The sequence below is a fragment of the Coenobita brevimanus genome, chromosome 88 (assembly GCF_032717465.1).
Source record: "Coenobita brevimanus isolate Jiangsu-jjx chromosome 88, ASM3271746v2, whole genome shotgun sequence".
Classification (NCBI taxonomy): Eukaryota; Metazoa; Arthropoda; class Malacostraca; order Decapoda; family Coenobitidae; genus Coenobita; species Coenobita brevimanus.
The window spans coordinates 5,457,558-5,483,104 of NC_137041.1; the positions used below are offsets into that span (position 1 = coordinate 5,457,558).

General features: G+C 41.7%; 1 protein-coding gene across 1 annotated transcript in view; it reads left to right on the plus strand.

Annotated features, from left to right (window-relative positions):
- LOC145411196 (sortilin-related receptor-like) overlaps nucleotides 1-25,547 on the plus strand; it is a 218,758-nt gene that overhangs the window by 137,189 nt on the left and 56,022 nt on the right. Inside the window, exons 25-27 of the mRNA XM_080281257.1 lie at nucleotides 5,838-6,006; nucleotides 10,345-10,524; nucleotides 18,929-19,052. Coding sequence (XP_080137383.1) covers nucleotides 5,838-6,006; nucleotides 10,345-10,524; nucleotides 18,929-19,052 — 473 coding nt within the window. The remainder of the gene's footprint in view (nucleotides 1-5,837; nucleotides 6,007-10,344; nucleotides 10,525-18,928; nucleotides 19,053-25,547) is intronic.

Below are 25,547 nucleotides of genomic sequence, written 5' to 3' on the forward strand. Positions count from 1 at the left end.
TGGAGAAGAACAGGGAGGTTTTAGAAAGGGAAGAGGTTGTGTAGATCAGATATTCATTCTTCAGTCTTTAGTGGAAAAGTTTCTAGAGAAGGGAAAGAAGTTATATGCGGCCTTTATGGATCTGGAGAAAGCATATGACAGGGAGGATAGACAAGGATTGTGGAAAATATTAAGAATATATGGAGTAGATGGGAAGTTGCTGAATGCCATGAAGAGTATGTATGAGGGTGCTAAGGCTGCAGTGCATGTGGATAGTAAACTGAATGAAATTTTCTGTTTGATTGTTGGATTGAAGTAGGGATGTGTCATGTCTCCATGGTTGTTCAATCTGTATATGGATGAGGTAATAAAAGAGATACAGGGTAGGGCAGTGGATGTTGGTAGCCTGGTGGTTTAATGGGTAATTATTGCACTCCAATTTGATTGAGCGGGTGAAAGTTTATATCCAAGGAGTGGTTGGGGTTGATTGCTCAGGTAATGCCACTCAGGAATGAGTGAGGCTGGTCACTCTCATCTTAAATGTCGGGACCAACTTGCCTACGCTTCTCATGGGGCAACGTAAGATTGGATGAAGGATGGACAGATTTACACACACATATATATATATATATATATATGTGTGTGTGTGTGTGTGTGTGTGTATATCCATCCATCCATCCATTGTCCAATCCTACATTGCCCCATGAGGAACATAGGAGCCCAGGGCTAGGCAGTTGGTCCCTACATTTAAGATGAGAGTGACCAGCCTCACTCATCCCGGAGTGGCATTACATGAGCAATCAACCCCAACCATCCCTTGGATGTAAACCATCACTGGCTCACTCCGATTGGAGCACCGCAATTACCCACTAAACCACCAGGTGCCATAATTTGGTTATATGGGTACCACCCAGCATAGTAAATGGTTTCCTGGTGTACTCTCATGGCCAAAATGCGAACTTGCCAACGGGAACCCATCTGTGAGGAGATGGAGCGGCTGCTTAACCCTCCTCAGGTAATGTGGGGTCTGTGGGACCCCACGCTATTTTTCTTAGTGGTTTCATATATTGCTATAAGGTCTTGGGATCTGGTTTTCCCTCTACCTTCCTGACTAGTAGACTAGTTTAGGGAGGTGATGGGGTCAGTTCAGGATCTGGCTCTATTTTTGCGATAAAGGGCTCTCATTCAGCCAGTCCCAAAGAAGGGTGACCACTCCCAACCCTCCAACTATCGTCCAATTGCTTTAACGTCCTGTATTTCAAAAGTTTTCGAGTCAATTCTTAATAGAAAAATTTTAAGGCATCTTTCCTATCACAACCTTCTTTCCGATCGTCAGTATGGGTTCCGTCAGGGACGCTCCACTGGCGATCTTCTCACCTACCTTTCAGACTCCTGGTCATCCTCCTTTCGGGACTTTGGCGAAAGCTTTGCCATTGCACTTGACATCTCAAAGGCTTTCGATCGAGTCTGGCATAAATCTTTAATTTCCAAACTGCCCTCCTACGGTTTCTATCCTTCTATCTGTGCCTTCATCGCTAGCTTCCTTTCTGGTCGTTCTATAGCTGCTGTCGTAGACGGCCATCGTTCTTCTCCTAGATCTCTTAACAGTGGTGTTCCTCAGGGCTCTGTCCTATCACCAACTCTCTTCCTTTTATTCATCAATGATCTTCTAAGCTGTACATCTAACCCTATCCACTCATACGCTGATGACTCCACCCTTCACCTTTCCATTCGGTTCCCGCAACGCCCATCTCAACAGTTACTTCAAGAAACAAGGGATGAGGCTATGGCACACCTAATGTCTGACTTGGCTCATATCTCTGACTGGGGTAAAAATAATATGGTTGTCTTTAATGCATCTAAGACTCAGTTCTTACACCTATCAACCCGACAAAATCTTCCACAGGTATACCCACTAATGTTTAATAATATTCAGATTAATCCTGCATCATCCTTGAACATGCTTGGGGTTTCATTTACTCGGGACTTATCTTGGAAAGATCATATTACATCTCTTGTAAAATCTGCTTCCAAGAGATTGGGTGTGCTAAGCCGACTCCGCTCTTTCTTTACCCCTGCACAATTGTTGACTCTATACAGGGGTTTTATCCGCCCCTGTGTGGAGTACAACTCTCATGTGTGGGGAGGCTCCTCACATACAGCTCTTCTCAATAGGGTGGAGTCAAAGGCTTTTCGTCTCATTAACTCTCCTCCTCTTACTGACTCCCTTCAACCTCTGTCTGTTCGCCGCACTGTTGCATCTTTATCTCTTTTCTATCGCTACTTTAATGGTCACTGCTCCTCTGAACTGTCTGCTTGCATTCCTCCACCTCTACGACGGGCGCGTAGCACCCGTCTGGCAGCAAACTCTCATCCCTTTTCTGTCCAACTCTCTAATGCAAGAGTTAACCGTTACTCCCAGTCTTTCATTTATGCAACAGGTCAGCTCTGGAACTGTCTCCCTCTGTCTGTATTTCCTTCTGCCTATGATCTCCAGTCTTTCAAACGTAGTATGTCCAGGCATCTCAAAATGATCGGATCTTGAATTTGGCTCTCTATTGTATTTTGTTTTTCTCTTGGAGGGAACTGTTACTGCGGGCTCATGCCTTTGGTTTCCTCTTCCTTGCATTAAAAAAAAAAAAAAAAAAAAAAATAGACCCCACATTACCTAACCTGTGATTTTTTTTTTCCCATATATATCTCCCATACCTTTTTTTTTTTTTTTTTTTTTTTTTTTTTTTTTTTTTTTATGACATGTGCTTCTTACAGAAACATTGACCATTACTGTACAACATGCAATGATACAAAACTGGTGGAACATATCAGTTTTGGTATGGCAGCCACTAATTTCAGTTGGTATAAAATTTGTCGATGCTTTTCATTTTCATTTTCCATACAATATTTCGTCACTTATATTTTCATACATTTTGCACTAAATTGAAGGAATAGGACTACAGAAACTGTGTACAAGCGACTGTTTCAATAAAGATGTTCTTGGTATTTTTGGTGATTTTTTAAAGATTGGGGTCTGACAGACCCCACATTACCTAAGTAAGGATAAAATTTTAGGTTTACCTGAGAAGGGTTAAGCGTTGGGTAGATGACCAAACTCGACACCGCATGCCCCTATCCACCTCCCTTGTGACTACCAAGGCCTTGTCTATTTGGGATGACCTGTGCAAGAAGGTGTACGAGGTTAAGGAGAGAACATCATTCACTGCAAGTAAAGGCCAGTTTGAACGTTTCAAGAATAGGGCATGCCTATACAACATAAAGATGACTGGTGAGGCTGCTAGTTCCGACAAGCCTGCTGCTGATGCTCTCAAGCCAGCCCTTTTGAAGTGGATAGAGGAAGGTGGATATTCCTCCAAACAAGTTATAAATTTTGACGAGACTGGCCTATACTGGAAAAAAATGTCCTCTAGGACATTTATTTCCCAGGAAGAAAAAAGAGCACCGGGGTTTAAGGCATCAAAAGATAGGCTGACGCTACTGCTGGGTGGCAGTGCACCTGGCGACCTTAACCCGTCACGTCCCGAGGTTTTCCGCACCTCCGACATCCCCCAGTCCCGAGGTATTTTTGAAAAAATTTTTTTTGGCTAAAACCTTCGCTTTTGGTCAGAAACATCGAAAATTCATAGAGAAATCGCTCACCTGAGGTTTAAAGTACCCAATCCAGGTAGGAGTTCCTCCTTACCTGACTGGGTTTTCTAACATGCTGGCACCAAAGAAAACGAGTTCTGTGGGAGGGTAACTATTTTATCCACTCATAAACGGTATTTATTTATTTACTTGGTACGAGTATGAGAGTATATTGGTTTTCAAGCAGTAATAAAGGCATTATAAGCATTGTTTCACTCACTAACTAATCACCATACCTGACCTTTTTTTGCCATATTACCTGATCATTATTTCTGGCTGTTTCTTCTTCTAATGCTATGTAAACATTGTCCTCCACATTGTCATCAATTGGGGAATCACTCTGGCCCTGAATATCTTTACTAGCCAGGTCACTGGTAACAGGTGAATTGCCGAGACAATGGCGGGAGGGGGGAGGTTATGCGGTGTAAGGCATTGTCCCTGCTTGGCATCTTGTAGAGGAATAGAGGAAGGTGTCCCGTGTATACATACGAAAAATCACGCGCGAAAATTGAAAATTGTGCAAATTAGGGACCTTGCAATTGCACAACGTACTGGTACGTCGCCGGGACTGGCAAATGCAAATCGTTGCAACGTACCCATACGTCGACGGGATGGGGCGGGTTAAGCTGAAGCTTATGCTCATCTATCACTCTGAAAATCCCAGCGCACTTAAAGGACTAATCAAAGCTTACTTGCCTGTGATTTAGAAGTCGAACAGGAAGGGATGGATGACCTCAGCACTCAGCCAAAGTTATGTTGATTATTTATCTCCCAGGATTCGTCAGTATGCATCAGAAAATAATCTTGACAACCGTTTTCTGCTGCTATTAGACAGCGCACCTAGCCATCCATCTTTCATGCAAGACTGGGCAGATAATATAAAGGTGATGTTCCTGCCACCCAACACTACTGCATTAATTCAGCCAATGGACCAAGGCATAATCTCTGCATTCAAGGCCTACTGCCAACGTCACACCATGTCGCAACGTCTCGCTGCCACTGACACCCCAGACAAGCCAAGCATAAAAGAATTCTGGGCAAAATACAACATCAAGAAGGCCATTAACAACATAGATGCAGTATGGAAGGAGATGACACAGAAGGCCATGAATAGGAGTTGGAGAAAGATTTGGGAGGAGTGTGTGGCAGACTTCACTAATTTCCCTGATGTGCAAGCAGTACAGAAGGATATTGTGAGGATTTCACACCTTGCAGGGTTCAAGGAGGTGGATGAGGATGACATTCAGCAGTTGTTGGACTCGCATGATGAACCTCTGTCAAACGAGGACCTCATGCAGCTGCAGCAAGAGAGGACCTTTACTGAACAGGACGATGAGGATGAGGACAAGGAGCCGCAACGAGGCCTTGATGTGAAAACACTTCGAGAGGCGTTTGAGAGCATAGAGAGGGGCATGGAACTTCTCAGGGAACATGACTGCAACCCAGTCCGGAGTGCAACAGCTACACATGGTGTGGATCAAGCCCTAAAAGTTTACAAGGAGATGTACAAGGCCAGGAAGAGGCTGGCAAAACAAACAACAATTTCCAGCTTCTTCAAACCCATTGCTAGTCCATATGCCTCTCCTACCACAGAGTCATTCACCCCTGCCACCCAAACCTCCACCACCTCTCATTCTCCTGAGTCATCCACCCCTGACATCCAAACCTCCACCAGCCCTGCTTCCTTCCTGTCCATCTCTTGTGTTGACGAGTGATGGGCTTGGCCCAGGATGTCTCCTAGCCTCGGAGGAGACATTAAGGCATTACGTCCTCCAGCATCGGGGAGGACCGACTAAGGGTGGACAGAGCTACAGTACAGTAGGAGGGTACATAACAGTACAATACAGCTGTATTTCATGTTATTGTTTTTGCTATTTCATGTCTTTATGTTTGCATATGTACATACATATGTGATTCAGATGCACTACAATACATAAAACATCATTATTATTATTACATATTAGATCACTTGTATGGGTCTTGGGTTCCTTGTACACGAATTCAAGAATGCATCCCTATTTTTTCCATTAAACCTTAATTTCGGTTTACGATTGCCTTTCTAGGAACGCATACCAATCGTAAAACAAGGGAGACCTGTATATATGTATATATACAAGTATATATGTTTGTATGTATATAAGAAACACTGGTTTACCACATAGGCCATGACCTGTAACAGTAATAATTCCATCTCTCCAAATTTGTCTGTGTGACAGGTCAGATGAAGAGGGATGTAGGTCTATCCCAGTTCCAACCTTGACCTGCCCAGTTGGGTATTTCATGTGTGATGGAGGTGCATGCCAGGCTGACTTCAAGCACTGTGATGGTAATCATGACTGTGTTGACCTCTCTGATGAACAGAACTGTTCTACTTATGGTGGCAAGGTGAGTATACCAAACTTTTTTTTTTTTTTTTTTTTTTTTTTTTTTTTTTGGTGTGGCTTAAAGTTACATTATGATTATGTAACTTATGACAAACATTGTAGAGGAGGAATTACTTACTTCATTAAAACATTGTAAGGAATAGAACAGATTCACAGAAGTATGCAAATATCAGAATTAATCTCCAGTATTGCTAAAGATTCCCTTACTGCTGAGGAATGTTTCACAAGCTGCAGTGTTTTCAGCAAGGCAGGAGTGGAATAAGATGAGTTTACAGTCAGAGTTTTGCATTAGTAATATGTACAAAGTCAGATCCTTGTGTATGGCAAAATGGATCAAATAAATAAGGCTGATAACACTGGTATAAACAGTGTTCAGTCTTTAATATTAATAGGCACCATTCATTATTCTTCATACCAAAAATTATAATGTACAGTTAGGCTGTCAGGTGTCACACTAGGTTCCCAATGATGTAGGAAGCCTGTTGTTGTAGAAGATGGGTTAAGCCAAAATAGCCAGCCTCTCATGCATGGTAACAATTGAAGATTTGATATACCAGACCAGACAATCCAGTACTTACTTTACCAGGACAGACACTTGTCAGATTTGTGCAGTGCCACCAGTACCCACATGCTAGATGTGTAGTCTCAGCAACATTCAGATTCAGGATTTATGGATTTGGAATCCCAGCAACATTTATCATTATCTTTATCATCCTGGTGGTTTAGTGGGCAGTTAAGATGCTCCAGTCGGATTGAGCCTGTATAGGTTTATATCAGAGGGGTGGTTGGGGTTTATTGCTCATGTAATGCCACTCAGGGATGAGTGAGGCAGGTTACACTCATCTGAAATGTCAGGACCAACTTGACCAGCCCCGTGTTCGTATGCTTCTCCTGGGGCAACATAGGATTGGATGATGGATGGATGAATGGATGGATTATCATCCTGCCCTTTTTGTTTCCTCACCTTTTAAATAATATGATAGTGCAAAAACAACACTAATCCAGATCTGCACAGCATCAGCATTGTTAACTTTCATGAGTTATGCAGTGGTGGTCAGGAAAGGAACAGTTGTTGTTGTTGAGTAGCCCTCATCTGCCTGGCCGAGTGAGCCCATCAACCATAGGAAAGCAGCCGTGCCTGCAGGGCCATCCTTTGCACTGAATCGATGTTTCCCTGCAGCAGACTGATTTGCCAGAGTGAGGCGTAGGGAAGAGTGTGGAGGTATGGTTCCCAGGTGGATGCTACACTTTTGTCTCTCCACCCAGTTAACAGGAACACCATAGTAGGCTCCACATCACCCTGTTACTGTATTTGGTTATATGGTTACCATCCAGCATTGAAAATGGTTTCTTCAGTTACAGGAAACTATAGGTTTATCGCTCTGTAGAACTACCTGAAATGGAAAGAAGAGTAATAAAAAGTGACAAAGAATTGGATTACGAGGGGATGGGAGAAATGAGGAAGAGAGGAGGGCAGATGCAGAAAAGAAATGATGAAGATGTAAGGATGAAGTAGTGAATGAAATGAAATGATGATGGTGACGATGGAGAATTAGAAAGATATGTTTCCTTTGCAAGAAACACTTACTCTCCAGGTTGACACAAAGCCAGTAACATTTACCCTCAAAATTAAAACAGTATTTACATCACCACCACTACCACCACCACCACCACCATCACCACCACCACCACATTTCCCACTCTAGAGTGGGTTGAGGAGCAGCAACTTCCAGACAGCCAAAGTTTGCCCAGTTCAATGGGCCACTTTTCCATTTGCCCATCATTCAAGCCCACGGAATCGTGGTTCCATCAGATAGGCGAAAAAATTTCACCACGTTCCGTAACGTCATGTACAGAATATTTATCTGATAGAGCCAATCCAAATGCAGTCACGTTAAAAAGTGATGCCAAATCCTTAGTCATGTACTTCTTCGCACAAAATTTATCCTTCCAGCTAGGTCTCTTGTCAGTCCCATAGCCTCACCAACTTCCATACCTCTCTTCCTCGTACACTCATCTACCAGATCCTTCCACCTTCTTCTTGGCCTGCCTCACCTCCTTCTTTCTTCAGATTCACTCAGATATACCCTTTTCACCACTCTTTTCATCCATTCTCTTCACGTGGCCATACCGTCTCAGTACACTCTCTTCGATTCTGATGTCCACAGATTCTGGTGTCCTCACTCCACATCTTTCATGAATCACATTATTTTGCATCCTATCCACTCTCTGTACTCCATGTACATTCCTCAGCAGTCCCATCACCACTGCTCTTACTCTTGACTTTTCATTTTCATGCTGCACCTTAGTCTCACACCCACATGTTAAAACTGGCACTAACACTCCCTTCATGTAAGCCTCATTCGGCTTCAACGCTCAAGCCTCTGTTTCTTATTAAGGCCTTCATAGCACCAGGTACTTTCCTTCCCTGTGTCACTCTACTTTCCATCTCTTTTTGCACACTTTCCTCTTTTCTATCACTGTACCCAGGTATTTGAACTCTCTCACCTCTTCTAGTCTCCCTCCATTCACTTGAACATCACACTGGGAGTCACCTTCTCTCTCAGTAACCATCACTTCACACATTTCTACATTTACTCTCAAGGCACAATGCTCACAGACGTCTGCAAAACTCTGCACTAATCTACCAAGCTGTTGTCCGGTGTTTCCCAGTAGCACGGCATCATCGGCAGACAACAAATTTGAGATATTCCATCCATCACCGTTCATTACCAATGCCATCCCTCTCTCCATTACTTGTGTCTTTGCATCTCTTTATCACCCCATCCATATATATATTGATCAACCATGGGGACATCACACACCCTTGTTACACCCCCACATTGATTGTGAACCATTCACTTTGCTCCCTGTTAACCCTTACACATGCCACACTACTGTCATAAAAACTCAACGGTACCTAGCAGCTTACCGTCTACACCGTACACCTCACCCACACTATTCGACAGGGATGCATTTCATAAAAAGTGGTTGAATAACGAATTGGCCGAATAATGAACCTATTTTTCTGATAAGATTGTTAAGAAATAGGGGGTTAGGTTCTTGACCACTTTCATCATTCAAAAAATATTCAGTAAAGGTGGAAAAAATATCATTAAATGAAATTACACAAGAATTTGAGTTTTTTTCTTATAGACCTACATTCTCAAGGAAAATTATTTTAGTACTACAGTACATACGTGTCATATGATGTAATATGATTTTCGATAAAAAATGATATTGGAGAACTAATGAAATATACGTATTTGTGATAATAAAGATGGTCTCCTGAACTCCTTCGATAACATGTTTATTGCTGATCCCGCTGACTGGATTTGGCGTCACCACACCAAACAAAGTCAAATGTAGTCATTTTAAAACTATAAATAGCAGTGGAAGCCTAACTGAAAGCACTGAAACCTAACTGGGGGTTTTGCCCCCAGGACCCTCTAATGATTGAAACCTGCCAAACCTACTGCACACTAAGATGTGTATTTTTTAAAACTGGCACCAAAACAGTATCATGCATTAAGAGCATTCATTAATAATTGGCGCAATCTCCACCTGACCATACGATGGCAAAACACTCACTCAGGGTGGTGAGCACATGACTGCGCTCTACAGGGGTAATAGTAGGGGTCTAAGGTGGAGCCATGGTGGTGCTTCCATATTCCACAAGGCCAAATAGAAATACAGACAGATGAAGAGGCAACTGATCAGCAGGGCAGAGCGCAGGAGAGAGGCAGCTCAGCCGGTCTGTCTGGCGGCGCGTAATTTGAATTGTCAAAATGGCGGGGATAACCATGTCGAACAACAAAATTAGGTATAGATTTGTGAATGTCGAATAACAGTCGGTCGAAAAACGAGGGCTTGGTGTACATTTGCAAAGTATATTTATACTATACATCATTCACTTTCCAGATTTATACATTTTCTTTCCACATTCATGTAATATTCTCTTTCCAGATTTATGCAGCATTCCCATCCCAGATACATGCAATATTCTTCTCTTTAACCAACATTCGCTTTCCAGATTTATGTAACATTCCCTTTCCAGATTCATGCAGTTTTCTCTTCCCAGATTTTACCAACATTTTCATTCCAGATTTATGCAACATTCCCATCCTAGATTCATGCAATTTATTCTTTCAAGATTTTTACAACATTCTCCAAATGTATACAACACTCTCTTTCCAGATTTGTGCAGCATTGACATTCCAGATTTTAACAACATTCTTTTTCCAGATTTGTGCAGCCTTGACGTTCCAGATTTGAACAACATTCTATTTCCAGATTTAGGCAGTTGACTTAACAGGTTTATGTAACATGTACTTTCCAGACTTACACGGTGGTGAGCTTTGAAGTGGATGAAGAGAGGAACACATCGGTTGTGATATCGTGGCGTGTGAACAACAGGACACAGGTGCCAGATGACATAGAGTACATGCCATCACTTGTCGAGAAGGCTAAACTTGGAAATCCAGCAGCCTGGAAGAACTATACGTGGATAACTAATACGGTAAGGGGTATGCTGTAGTTTTATACAAATACTGTATATACAGTAATATATATATTATATATAAATATATATATACAGTAATCCCTCCGCTATCCGATGTAATAGAGCCAAAGGCATGTCCGGAAAGTGGTCCCATCCAGAAAGTGGGCCCCTGGCTCCTGGACTGGTACTTAAGGACCCTAACCCAGCCTAACTTTGAAAGCCATCTAAATAACTCCCTACTGGACATGCATAGCACCTATTTAAACCTACTTAAGACCCTATTCACACCAATAATGGACATAAAGCATGAAATAAATGAAAAGGAACCAAAGAATGAGGAATTAGAAGTGACTGTACCTCAGCCAGGGTACTTACAGCATGTCTGTGACCAGGGGCACACCCGGGGGGGGGGGAGCCTTAGCTCTCTGGGTCCTTTAAAAATTTATATATAATTATTTCAATAGCAGCAAAACATGAAAAATTGGCAAGTACAAACAAAGAGTAACACATGAGCCAGCAGCTCTCCGACTCTAAACCTGCATATGACCTCCTAGTATGGCCTCACCTCACTATGGGCCCCCGCCTTAGAAAATTCCTGGGTGCGCCCCTGTCTGTGACCACCTTATCTAAGGCTTTGGCAGTGGTGAAAATGCTCTTGAAGCATGTACAGTAATCCAGTGTTGTGCTGCACTTACAGTAATTCTTTGCACTATGAGCTATAATTGTTTAACACTGCACGTTGTTAATTGCATCACGCCAGTTTCAACCACCAGTTTCAACTGCCAATTTGCTCTCCACAGTTAATCCTTTGCACTCTATATTCTAATTTCTTAACACTGCACAACACTGTAAATTCCTGTGTGGTCTAGTGGCGAGGTATTGCAATTTATTCGCTGTTTATTCACAAAAAACGAGCATATGCACCATCCATTGCAATAAGCATCTACTTGTGATTGCAGGTAAGCAGTAACTGGTGGTGAGAGAGGAGCAGGGTTGCCAAATCGGAGCTTGGCAACATTACCACACTCCTCAATTTTCATTACCAAATTTAACTTTTCATTACCAAATTTGTGAAGCTAGCATTTATTCTTCACTAATTATATATACAAGTGGAAATAAATGTAATCACTCTCCTTATAAATAACAACATGTTGATTATTTTCACGCTATGTAGGCTAGCAGATTAATCAGAGACAGCAGACAATCCACCATCTCCATCCTGTGTTTCCTCTTACATGTGAAAAATCTGTTTGGTAATGCATTATTCTGATTCATTACCAAATGAATATTTCGTTACCAAATTAGTCCACATATGGTAATGAAAAATACCAAATGGCAACCCTGACAGGGGAGGGGGGAGGAAGGAAGGGGTGAAGGGGCCGTGGTGTAAACAGCTGTTCGATGCCACACGGCAATTTCAAATTACTAGTGGGAAAAAAATAGGATTTTGGGGGATTTTTTGCTTTTTTTTGGCCATTTTAGGGTTCTGAAGGTCCAGGCCCACAACGTCCGGAAAGTGGGCGTCCAGATAGTACGGGGATTACTGTGTATACAGTGCTCGTCAAAATTATCGAGCGCCTACCACCGGGCGCGCAATATTTATGGCCAAAAAAGAATCACCCATTTCTGGGGGTAAAAATTGAGCCACAAGTTTGCGGCGCTAGCATGACGTCACGGTACCCTGAGGCCTTCCGCCGCGCTGGTTGGTTCCCGCCTCAGTTGCCCACGAGCTGCCTGAGAGAGAGGAACTCCATTGCGTCTCCCTCTCTTATTGTGACATTTATTACCGAGTGTCCCACAGTGTTTTGGCTTTCACCACTTTGTTATGGCACCTACCCGTGAACTATTGAGTGAAATCATATCCCAGATCATTGCTCTAAAGGAGGCAGGCCACCAGACAAAGGAAATTAGTGAATTGGTTGGTGTGGCACGATCGACAGTGCATCGGTGGTGCGCGCGGTTTCGAGTGCAAAACAGTGGTGAAGTTCCCACAAAGAAACCGCGGTCTGGTAGGCCTAAGAAAACTTCCCCAAGGTCTGTTAATGTTTTAAAACATGCAGTGGAGTTTAATCCTCGTGCGGATGGAAGGAAAATAAAGGAGAGCAACCCGGAAGTGTTTGGCGAGGTGTCTGTGAGAACAGTGTCTCGTAGGGTCCATGAACTTGGTTACACAAGTCACAGGCCTGTGAAGAAGCCTCTTCTCACAAAAAACCAGCGACTTCGTAAGCTTGCCTTTGCTAATAAATATCTTAACTGGGGTGAGGAGCAATGGTTGTCAGTGTTGTGGTCTGATGAGGAAACATTTAGTGTCACCTGTAACAGAGGAGCACGTGTGTACCGACACAAAGGTAGTGACCCACTTGACTCACGGTATGTAGAAAGCACAGTTAAACATCCTGATTCACTCATGGTATGGGCTTGTTTTTCTGGTCAAGGTTTGGGGAAGCTTGTTGTGCTTCCCAAGAACATCAGAGTGAATCAGGATGTTTACCTGGAGCTTCTGTGTGATCATTTACCAGACTCTTTCGAGTTAACAGGTGCACGAGTGTTTCAGCAGGACGGTGCACCTGCTCACAAGACCAAATCGGTCACCAATTGGCTTCGTGACTGCGAGGTATCATTCATGAAAGACTGGCCAGGAAATAGCCCAGACCTCAACCCGATTGAAAACCTCTGGTACCTCGTAAAGAAGAGTCTCCAAGGAAAGGACGTGAGCTCTCTGGCTAAGCTGGAAGCCGCCATTTGTGACTCCTGGGAGAAAATACCCCTCCAGCACCTCAGGAGCCTCGCCCTTTCATTTCCAAGACGTCTCAGGTCCGTGAAGGAGCGTAAAGGATACCCTACGAAGCACTAAAGGTAAATAAAATGCATTATTTATATGTTTTTTCAATGCTGAAAGGTTTGTTTCATAGGAGGGATGCAGGGCGCTCGATACTTCTGACAAGTACTGTATATATATATATATATATACTGTATCTCTCTCTCTCTCTCTCTCTCTCTCTCTCTCTAGCCATAACCCCCATCAGCTCAGTTGATAGCCTAGTATAGCCAAGTTGAAGTGTTGATTTGAGTAGCTCATTAATAGTCCCCCCCCCTTTTTTTTTTTTTTTTTTTTTTTTTTTTTTTTTTTTTTTTTTTTACCCTAAAACTATACTGTACTGTCATTTCAGATATACCAAATTTTTATTGTCATAGAGCTACTCACAGAGCCAAAAAATCCATCCATGCAGCCATCATCCAATCCTACATTGCCCCATGAGGAGCATAGGAGCCCATGGCTAGGCAGTTGGTCCTGACATTTAAGATGAGAGTGACCAGTCTCACTCATCACTGAGTGGCAATACATGAGCAATCAGCCTCAGCCACCCCATGGATTTAAACGTTCACTGGGTCAATCTGATTGGAGTGCAATAACCACCAGGCATCAAAATTTGGTTACATGGTTACCACCCAACATAGTAAATGGTTTCCTGGTGTACAGGAAATCATTTGGCTTGTCAGTCAATGTAGAGTCACCCACAGGCAGAAGGAAGATGAAAGAATGAAGGAAAGAAAGACAGAAGAGGGAATGTAAAGTCACCCATAGGCAGAAGGACAAGGAAAGAATGAAGGAAAGAAGGATGGAGGAGAGGAAAGGGTAGACACCCAACAGCAGCACTACCTTGAGTGAGTGGATGGTGACCACCCCCACCTACCACAAGCAAAAAAATAAATAAATAAATCTTTCTTCTCCACTCAAGCGTTGAAATGAATCTGAATTTTTTTTTTTTATGGGTTTGTATGTGTACACTCACTGTTCCACCTTAATTTGTTTACCACCAAAACTGCACTGTGATTACCAGTATTTACCAGAATGGTAGTTAATGCAGTCCTTGAGGTGAAAAGGTAGTAAAGGAGAGAAAATAGTGAAGATCTGTTTTAATTGCTCCTCATTTTTCACATCAGTGCTTAGTTTTCTTGTGTCATGTAGGGCTGTCATGCATCTGTATTTTCTTGGACCTGGTTTCCTTTTTATTCCATTTCCCTTTGTTTGGGAGGAATTTCTGAATATATATAACTGTCCAGGATTGAGTTCTTTCGTATTTTGACAGTTGCAAAATCAATACTGGAGTATATAAGAGTGAAGAGAGAAACCTGTACTGTACACAGGAAAAATCATCCAATATATTACCAGTATGCCGGGAATCGAACATGGGACTCTCAGGTGAGAGCCAGGCAACATACCACTACACCATGACCAGCAGAAAGTTAACTCACATTGTCACAATCTTGCAACGAATGTCCCCCCCCCCCCCTGTGGGCCTGAAGAGGATGAATAAACCCCCTGGCACTCGGGCAAGTAGATGCTTTTAATCTATCCCAAGCACTTACGGCAAGTCAGAATGAAGAGAGGAACCTGTCCAGGAACCTGTAAGGTACCATAACATTTGAAAATAGGGTAGTGTATTGCAGTCACAAGAATTTTCCTCAACTGCTTATCAAAATTAGAGCATCTGTATTTGAAATCCTGGGAAGCAAATACTTCAGGAACACTGGGTTATACTGCACGCCAAATGCGAAGTCATACATTACACTTTCACTGAGATTGGGAAACATATCCAAGTACTAACTTATATCATTGTTCCATGTTGTTCATTTTATTTTATTCTTAACGTGATATAATATGTATTTTATTTGATATGACGTGACGAAGGCACAGAATTTTTACTTTGTATTTACTAAATTTTCATTGAATGAACAGTATGGCAGTGCAGTGACCAAGGCAGTCTGAAACTCTGCTGAACGACTGGTATTACCATTATGAACGCCTCACATACCCCTAGCCCCGTCACAACAGGGTTTTTGGCTGCTACGCTCTACAAACACTCTTCTTACAGACCTTACATTTTTTTTTTTTTTTTTTTTTTTTTTTTTTTGCCATCAGTTCAGCTAGGCTATCACACAGAACACTCCTAGTCACACTAGACATTAGCAAAGCTTTTGATGCCATACCCTGCCACAACCTTACAAACAGAATATTCAACACAGGCATGCTCAGTAGCTCAAATAGATAGCTGGAATACTATTCAGCAGGCAGATGCTCACATTTAACATTTGCAAGTCAGTCATCGAACATCAGAAACTTCACAGATGGTGTCCCTCAAGGATCTGTTTTGTCCCCTATACTGTACTCTTTAGCCTATACATGCACAACATACCCACACCCCACAAATACACACAGCTTCCTCATTGGACAACATAGCACGTAATGTACACATCAAAATGCAAACACAGCCGCACACATCCTCTAACCTTACCTCAACACACTACACGAATAATTCACCACAAACAGGCTCAAGATAGCCTCAGCCAAATCTACAGTGACCCTTCTCACAAACTGAACAGCAGAACATAGTCACATGCCACACCTCACCATAAACAACTCTTCCCTACCACACATACACCCCACCAAAATCCTTGGTGCAACATCCAGTACATCGATGTTATTTAAACAACACATCACAAACATTAAAAATAAATCATCACCAAGACTCCACACGCTAAGGTCACTTGCCGATACAACATTCGGACACAACAAAGAAACCACCACCACAGTATACAAACAGTTCGGTGGTGAATTATGCAAGCCCTGCTTGGGCTTCTAACCTCACTAAAACACACTACAACACCATACAGAACAAGGCCTTAAAAATAATTACAGGCTGCACAGCTACTACACCTACAGACCATCTACACCAAGAAACCAAAGTCCTCAAAGTCAAGAATCATGTAGACCTGAGAGGCACACAAATTCTTGCCCCAGCCTCCACAAACCCACACCATCCACTACACTACAAGACAGCACATCCACACCTACCAAGGAACATCAAAGCAACGCCCAGCGCACGATATCATACATAAATACTGTCATCTCTTCCCCCTCGCCCACCTCAAACCAGAGGCATATTCATGCTCAGATCACTCACCTGCCCATTCAGTCACTCAGAAACAACACAGCTTCATGCACGGGCCCACCAGGCCAGGCTGCGATGTGTGCATCATCCAGACCTCTTGAGTTATCAGAAAAGGCTGGATGACTTTGTCGCTGATGTCTGTCCAGGATGCAACACAGCACCCCATACTATTTAAGCACATTATGGAAGACTGCATTGCACACAGTCACCTGTGCCAGCAACACAACATACACTTCTGAGAGCTCCATGGGAAAGCCCGGTCTTACCTGTGGCCTTCCGTAGGGACTCGAGGCTGTTTGGCCAGACTGCCTAGGGAACAACTACTACTGCTATGACCAGCTGATATCTCGTCAGTTGCTAGAAACTTGAGAAAAAAGTATTCTGGTATGTGTGATAGGATAGGTACCAGTGTTAGGAGTCTCAGCTAGGTGTTTGACATTTGTTCTTGTGACTTAATGTTTTCTGCCTGAGGGTGATGATTGTGTGAGTAGTTAACAAGTTTTCAGCCACATTTTGCTTCATTGGAAGTACTGTATTCCTCAGGGTTGATATTAACCACTAGTTACTATCTAATGATTATAATTTTGAGAGAAAATGTGATGGCTGTTTTTATCTTATTCATAGTACTGTAATTATTTTGAATTCCTATGAAAGATAGACTACAGAATGGTTAAATTGTTGTATTGCATGAAAGATTGTTAGTGCCTACTTTAACATGTGAATGAGATACTCTGTTGTGGCATGAAAATGAATAGTAAAGAATAAGAGCAATGTAAATGGGATTGTTAAGGAATGTATGTGGTGCTCAGAGAATGGACAAGATTAGGAATAATGTAATTCATTAAAGATATTGAGTAAGAAGTCTGTGGACACCAGAGTCAAAGAGTGTGCTAAGATGGTATGGTCAGGTGGAGAGAATGAATGTGAGTAGAGTGGTGAAAAGGATATATCTGAGCAAGTTTGAATGTGGGAGATGTGGCAGGTGAGGAAGAAGGTGGATAGATGGCATATGAGTGTGTGCAAAAGCAAGGTATGGAGAGTGATGAGACTTATTAATTGACAGCAGGCAAGCTAGTGTGGAGAATTTTGTACAGAGAGTATGACAAGGGTTTCACACCCTTGTTCTATCTAGGTGAAGAGATTGTCATCAGATTGACTCAGGTTGTTAGGTGGTATGAAGCACATAAATACCAGTATGTATGTGTATGTCTTTAAGATGGTCAGGATTTTGAGGGCATGAGTGGTGAGTCAATGAGTATGTGGCCCATTCAGCTGGGCAGATTTTTTTTTTTTTTTTTTTTTCCAAGGATGAGAAAAGAGAGACAGATTATGATGATGATGATGATGATGATGATGGTTGGTTCAGTTCTGTCTGTCTATGGCCAGATGCCGTAATCCTTTGGCCGTTTGACTTTGAGTTAGTTATTTTACAGGGAGGGGCACTAACCGTCAACCAACCCACTTGTTGACATGTAAGGAACATGTAAGGGTTGATTATATGGTTACCACTTAACAATGTAAATGGTTTCCTGGCTTACAGGAAACCATTAGGCTTGTCACTCCATGTAAATTCATTCATTCATTCGTCGTCTAATCCAGTGTTGTCCCATGAGGAGCATAGGAGCCCAGGACTTGGCAAGTTGGTCCTGACATTTAGGATGAGTGACCAGCCTCACTCATCCCTGAGTGGTATTATGTGAACAATAAACCCCAGCCACCCCATGGATATAAACCTGTACCGGCTCAGTCCAATTGGAGCGCCTTAATTACCCACTAAACCACCAGGCACCATAATTTGGTTATATGGTTACCACCTAGCATTGTAATTGGTCTTCTGGTGTACAGGAAACCGTTTGGCTTGTCACTCAGTGTAGAGTCACCTGCAGACAGAAGGGAGAGGAAAGAATGAAAGAAAGATAGACAGAAGAGGAAGGAAGAGAGGCAAGGGCAGGCACCTGAGAGCAGCACTATATCGACTGAGTGGTTGATGAGCGTTCCCACCTACCACTACACTATGTGAAGCCACCTGAAAAGGAAAGAAAAGATTTCAAAAGTGACAGGAAATGTAGGAGAAGTAGGAAGAGAGGAAGGCAGACAGAAAAAATGAATAATACAAGAGAAGGAAGATGTAGGCAGCACTACATCATAAGTGGATGTTAGTTGCCAGCACCTACCACCATGGATATGTAATGATAGATGACTGTACCTTGTGAGAATACTTATTTTCTTAAAAATGCCACATGATAAGCAACTGACTTCTTGCTTTGCATGTTAATGTTAGTTTGAATCTGATTTTGAGAACTATAAGTATTTACACAAAAACATTTATTGTCAACATCATCGTCCAGTCCCAAATGGCCCCGTGTAACAGATGTATAGGGGCTGGGCCTGGGGCTAGACTGTTGAGTCCTGATATTTGAGGTGATGGAACAGAGAGTAAAGTAAACTCCTGTGTTTTTATATTTCAGTCATATGAATTTAGCAGTCTGCAGCCATTCACATCATATGTGCTGAAGGTTTATATCCGTGAGAAGAATGGCTCGGTAATCTATCCACCAATTCGGTCCCAAGTTTTCACGACACAGCCAGGAGGTGAGTGGGATAAGCCCTTCAGTGTGATTATGTAATTGCATCTCTCTCTCTCTCTCTCTCTCTCTCATTGTATTAAATTGTATATTAGTGGATGATTACAAGGTTTAGTTGCTGCCACATGTAGTGATGAAGTTTATATTGTACAGTTGCCCAAAGAAGTACTGTCAGTTTCCAGAAGTTTTTGGTCAGTGATACTGTACATACTCTTCCATATACAGTACATGTATAATTTGAAATATTATTTGTAAAAACGGATTAGAAAGCAATCATGAAATGTCAAAATATTTATGCATATCAATTTAGTCTGTAGTAACGGGTTAGATACAACATTAAAAAATACTTAAATGGTACTACTGTACTTAAAATTACTGTAAACTCCCAATTATCAGGCACAGCATTATCCAGCATACGACATTATCCAATGTAGCCAGTGGCAGATTTTAAATGGTATCCAGCAGTAAGCAAAAAATCTTCAACGTTTTCTGGCATGAAAGACCCTCTCTTCTAGCAAAAAATACATAATTATCCTGCATGAGACAGTTGTTGTCATCAAACATCCAGCCATAATCACAAAAAAAGAATATAAAAAAATACACAAAAAGAACTGGGTTGTACTGTACTGTAATATGAAAGTGGTGGAGTGTTGAGGGAGGGAGGGTTGATAGTTGGTGGGCCTCACAGCTCACAGGGTGTTGGTGGTGGGTAGGGAAGGGAGATGCAGTGGTTGGGAGTAGAAGAGTTTTGATTGGCTGAGGCAGGTGGGGGGAGAATTCTGATGCAGATTTTCATTGGCTGGCAGCAGGTAGGTGGATGTTCTCTCACTGTCCATTGTATTTCTCTGCCACTATGGTGCCAATGTACAAATGAACCTACATTGCACTCTAAGTCTTATCCAAAACATTATTGTAATAGCATGGTATGGAAATCAGTAATCCTACCTTAGTGCTGTATAATGTAAAACATGGCAACATTGTGAACTTATGATGGGTTTCCCTCCACCACCTGGCTGGCCTTCGCATGCTTCTGTGGCTCTTTGTCATGTTGCATTGCTCCTCCCCCCCCCCCTTCTCTCTCTCTCGCCATGGAATTCCTCACCTTCATTACATTGCAATGTTTTAGAATTAGGAACATCTCCTAGCTGTTTTTGATGACGTATAGTGTTTGGTAATGGTTTTCCAACTCATGTAATCCAGTGTATGTATACAGTTCTGACGGGTGAAAGAAGATGGGGTCTCCCAGCTGAGGAGCTTTGGTATTATGCCCATCGTTTTGTTTCATTTCGTTTCTGAAGGCTCCAACATGCTTGCATGTGTTTGCCTTGGTCACCTAATGGTGGCTCTCCATGCTGCACGATCTATGGCAGTCTCCCTGTTGAGTCCCTTAACCCTGAGGTCACACCTAATGACCTCATCCCATGTCTTTCTCAGTCTACCCCTCGCAACCCCACCCCCAGCATTAACACTTCTCATCTTTTGCATCTAATTATCATCCCCCTTCCTCTCCATATGTCCAAACCACCTCAATCTACCTTTTCTCATCACAACACCAATACACTCCAGTCCCATCCTACCCCTCAACTCTTCCATTGTAAACCCAGCCCCCCCAGGCCTTGCATGCAGGGATGCACTGCACATCCACCTAATCATTGTCATTTCTCTATGTTTGAGCCTGTGAATATGCTCTTCCTTTACTGCCCAGGTCTCACTACCGTACAGCGTCACACTCCTAACACATGCTGCATACAAAGTCCTCTCAGTGTCAGGAGAGGCAACAGCTCCCTGAACTTCTTCCAACCACTTCTCACCCTAGCCACAGAGCTAGCTCCAGCCCATCACACTTTATATTTCTATTACTATATAACACTTATATATATCTACAGTCTTTATCCATAAGTTTCCTTCAGTAATAGTATTTTATTGTCACTGTAGGGATTCAATTTCTTTCAGTAAAATAAGTAGCATTCACTTTCTCTTCCTGTATACTAGCATTGGGAGTGAATGTCACTTTCACCTTCACTCTCATAACTCATAGTATTCATACATGCTTGAGTGAAACTTTCACTTTCATTACTCCTAGTATATATACTCGTATTCTTATAATACTACTCATTTACATTTTTATTTACGTTCTCTATTTTATTTACATTATTTACATTTCTATATTATTTACAGTGTTATGCACTGTCACTTATAAAACTATTTTCCACTGTTCACTTATATTAACATTCATTGCTTTCACTTGCTGTTTACACATTATTTACAATTCCACTTGCACTGTTTTACTCAGTAAAAAGATTGTAGTCACTCTCTATCAATTGTCAGTCCTTTACCTCTTTCCACACGAGGTTTAGTAGGGGGTAAAGGTCACAGGGCCCATTGCATGGGGCTAGAAAACAGCGGAAGTTAGCAGGAGCTAATCAGACATACTCCCACCTTCAAAGACGACAGTGAACTGATAGTAGTGGCCTCCTGCTGCCTGGCTAGGGTGAGTGCAATACTACCAACTTCAGCCCTGTGAGACCTGCTAATATATAGCAATGATATGATTGGCAGGAAACCAAGACCATACATAATAAATTAGGTAGTTCCAGGTGAATGTAAATGTCACTAAGGCTTCTCCCTTCCCTCCTTATATGTATATTTATTACGAAAATAGATTATACGGCATATTTCAAGGGGAAATAAACATCGAAAATTAGCGAACAAGTGCACGTGAGGTGTTGTCAGGTGATAATTAGCCAATTCCAGGTGTATGGCACTATCACGTACCTTATTTCTTTTTTGTATATATTATTTGGTATAAGAATAGGGCATAGGGCTTATTTCAATGGATAAAATCAGTGGAAAATTCCAGGGAAGATTTACTTAGCATAGAATACAGTATGGTGGCCTGCAATAATTAGGTAGTTCCAGGTGAATGTAAATATCACTTAGGCTTCTCCCTTCCTTTCTTATATATATTTTTATTACGAAAATAGATTATACGGCATATTTCAAGGGGAAATAAACAGCGAAAATTAGCTAACGAGTGCATGTGAGGTGTTGTCAGATGATAATTAGCCAATTCTAGGTGTATGGCACTCTCACTTACCTTATTTCTTTCTTGTATATATTATTGGTATAAGAATAGGGCATTGGGCTTATTTCAATGGATGAAATCAGTGAAAAATTCCAAGGAAGATTTACTTAGCATAGCACGGCCGGCCAGGCGAGAGGATAGGGTAATGGAGGGGAGGTAGGGAGGGGAGTCAAGAACGGCGAGAAATGGCTAAATTGTCAACAATGGATGGGAGTACAGATGAGATTAGGAGTGCTGACTAGTGTTGGACATTAGCAGTACCGATAGATGATACAAGCCACCACTTGAAAGCCCGGGCGAATTCAAAATAACAGAGAATCACAAAAGTGTCGCCCCTCGGTATGATCCCTTGCTCCCAAGCATCACGAAAGTGACGCCCCGCGGTTAAGGGGTTAATGTTCCTATATTACGACCACAGCATTTGAAATTCAACTGATTTTCCTCATTCAACTTTCTAACTAGACCAACTGAGGCAAATACTTTAGAAACACAGAAGACAGGGGTGTATACTATGTGTGAAGTACAGAAATACATTCCACATTCAGGTTTGGAAAACCTATCTTACAATGTTAACATCTAATATATCGTTGCCTCATATAATTCATATTATATAATTCACAGTGTGAAATATCATGGATTTTATTCGATGATGTTATGAAGGTACAGAATTTTTCCTTTATCTTCACTGAAATTTGATTGAGAGTATGGCAGCACAGAGCATCCAAAGCAGTCTGACACTTTGTCATCACTTCTTGGAGTGACTGTACAGTATATGAGTACAGTTACCTCTCAACTAACACAAGTTTAAAAAACGCGTTTTCGTTTTAACACGAGCAAATATTTAAGGAGGTATGTTTAACTAACAAGGGTTTCTCGATTTAACGCGACTTTCCACGTATATGATGGTTTCAAATTAGCTGCACGCGCCTTGGACAGTCCCGAGCTGATAGACCGTGTGTGGCAGTTTATGCATAAATACAATTTTTTATTTGTCTGTTGCTTAAACTGGTTTCATTTGAACTATACTATTCGAAAATGAAGTTTGGCTCCATTCTGAGCAATTTGGCTCATTTTCGGACAAAATTTGGCCAGGAAAGTGATGGTAAATCTAAAAATTGTTACAACTTGATGCTGCAGAACAGAAAGAAGAAAACCACTCAGACCAAGATAGAGCAGTTCTTTATGACAAAGACAGAAAACTTAAGGGAGTTATCTTCATCACCAGTAGCACGGGAGTCAGAGGAAGAGGAAGAGGAAGGACAGCAGAGCGAGGAGGGACAACAAATTTAGGGTGGGGAGCGGCGGGAGGTGGGGTAGAGGGGTAAGGAGGGACAGCAGCAGACGACAAGTGATGCATAGATGAAGTGAGGCTGTGTTGTTATTGTTTGTGACCTACTTACTGTAATGAAAATGTTGCTTTTACTGTAGTGTTTTTAAGACCTACTAATGCTTTAATAATGTTGAGGAACTTTCACAATGCCGTGAATGAAGCAGAATTGAAAGAGAATCCACGTAAAAAACGAAAGCAGTATGTATTTGGGGAGAAGTAAGCAACACTTCAGCCCAACTAGGGCTCAAATGTTGTTTATTTCTCCCCAGATATAGTTTTTTTTTTTTTACGTGGATTTTCCTTCAAATTAATATTGTTGCTTTTAAGTTTAGAGTATCATAACTCCCCAAGTGGGTAGACTTCCCAGAGTCCAGGAACGTAACCCCCAATATTACCATTGTTTCTTATGGGAAAATTATGTTTAAAAAAACGTGTTTTTAATTAACGCAACCTCCCCAAGAATCTAACCCTCGTGTTATTTGAGAGGTTACTGTACCTGTAATGTCACAATATTGTAATTGTAACTGTGTGGGGGCTGGAGCTAACTCTGTGGTTAGAGTAAAAAGTGGTTGGAGAAAGTTCAGGGAGGTGTTGCCTCCCCTGATATTGAGAAGGTTTTATCTCCATGTTGAGGGATTAGGAGTGTAATACTGTATGGTAGTGAGATGTGGGCAGTATAGGAAGAGGATATTCGAGGCACAAATGTACAGAAATGAGTGATTAGATGGATGTGTAATGTGTCCTTGAATATAAGATCTTGGGGGTGCTAGGTTTATGATTGCAGATTCGAGAGGAAGGATGGGACTTGAATGTATTGGTGTTGTGATGGGGAGGGGTGGATTGAGATAGTTTGGACATGCTGAGAGAATGTAGGATGACAGTTGAGTGCAGAGGGTGAGGAGCGGGTTGCAAGAGACAGACCGAAAAAGACCTGAGATGAGGTCATAGAATGCGATCTCAGGGACAAGGGATTGAATAGGGAGGCTGCCAGAAGTTGTGCGGCATGGAGAGCCATTAGGTGACAAAGGCTGACACATGCAAGCATGTTGGAGCCTTTATAAACAATACAATATGATGGATGTGTTGCAGAAGAAAAGGTGTTTGTACAGGTGATCTCTGGCAAGAGACCACCCCCATAGTTAGATGATCAGGTATGGGCTGAAAGGAGACAAGTACCAAATTGAGGACATGCGGTATCATATAATATGATCTACACTTCATTCACTATAACTAGGTGTAAGAATGCTGTCTCTGCTTCCTGAATATTATTTATAAAAAGATATTAGTACAGTTCTGCAATATGGTGTTGGTCATGTAAAGATGCTGTGAGAAGGATGTTGAGCCATATTATTGTCTTATTCTGCCATTAATATATGGGCTTAAGTTGCTACAGGATACAACTCTCCATCTAGTTAAAATAAATAACCTTTAGTCAAAATGAAGTGCTAAACCCTTTTGAACTGTCAGATTTGTTTTATTCATACTATCTTCAGAAAGCTTTATTCAATTTAGGTTAGCCTTTCAACAGAAGGGGTTAGCTATAACCCTCATGAACCTTTTTGTTAAAGGAGGCCTTTCGTAAGTTGAATAAAATAATCTGGAAATACTTGTAGTATGAATAAACCAGCAGAGCACATCATCCAATTTAACCCCTTCTTTCCAATGACTTATTTTTTCCATGTCATGTCCAGATGGCTTTATTTAGCATAGGAGATGCTTTTGAACAAGAGGGGTTAGATGTAGTCAGAATTAACCCATTCACAGCCACAATTCCTTCCATAGATAAGAATTATCTGATGGTAGGAAGAACAAATGAAAACAGTATGTCTTAAAAAATATTTTAGCAGATTTGAGGGGTTAAGTGATTTATGTTTTTCCATTTCTAATAGTTCTTAATCCATTATGACAATTTCAAACCCTTATTAATAGTTCTGAACCCCTTTTAATTTTCAGACCTTTATTAACAGTTATGAACCCTTTTTAGCAGTACATTAACAGCAACAGTTTCAAACCCTTATTAATAGTTCTGAACCTCTTTTAATTTTCAGACCCTTATTAACAGTTATGAAGCCTTTTTAGCAGTACAT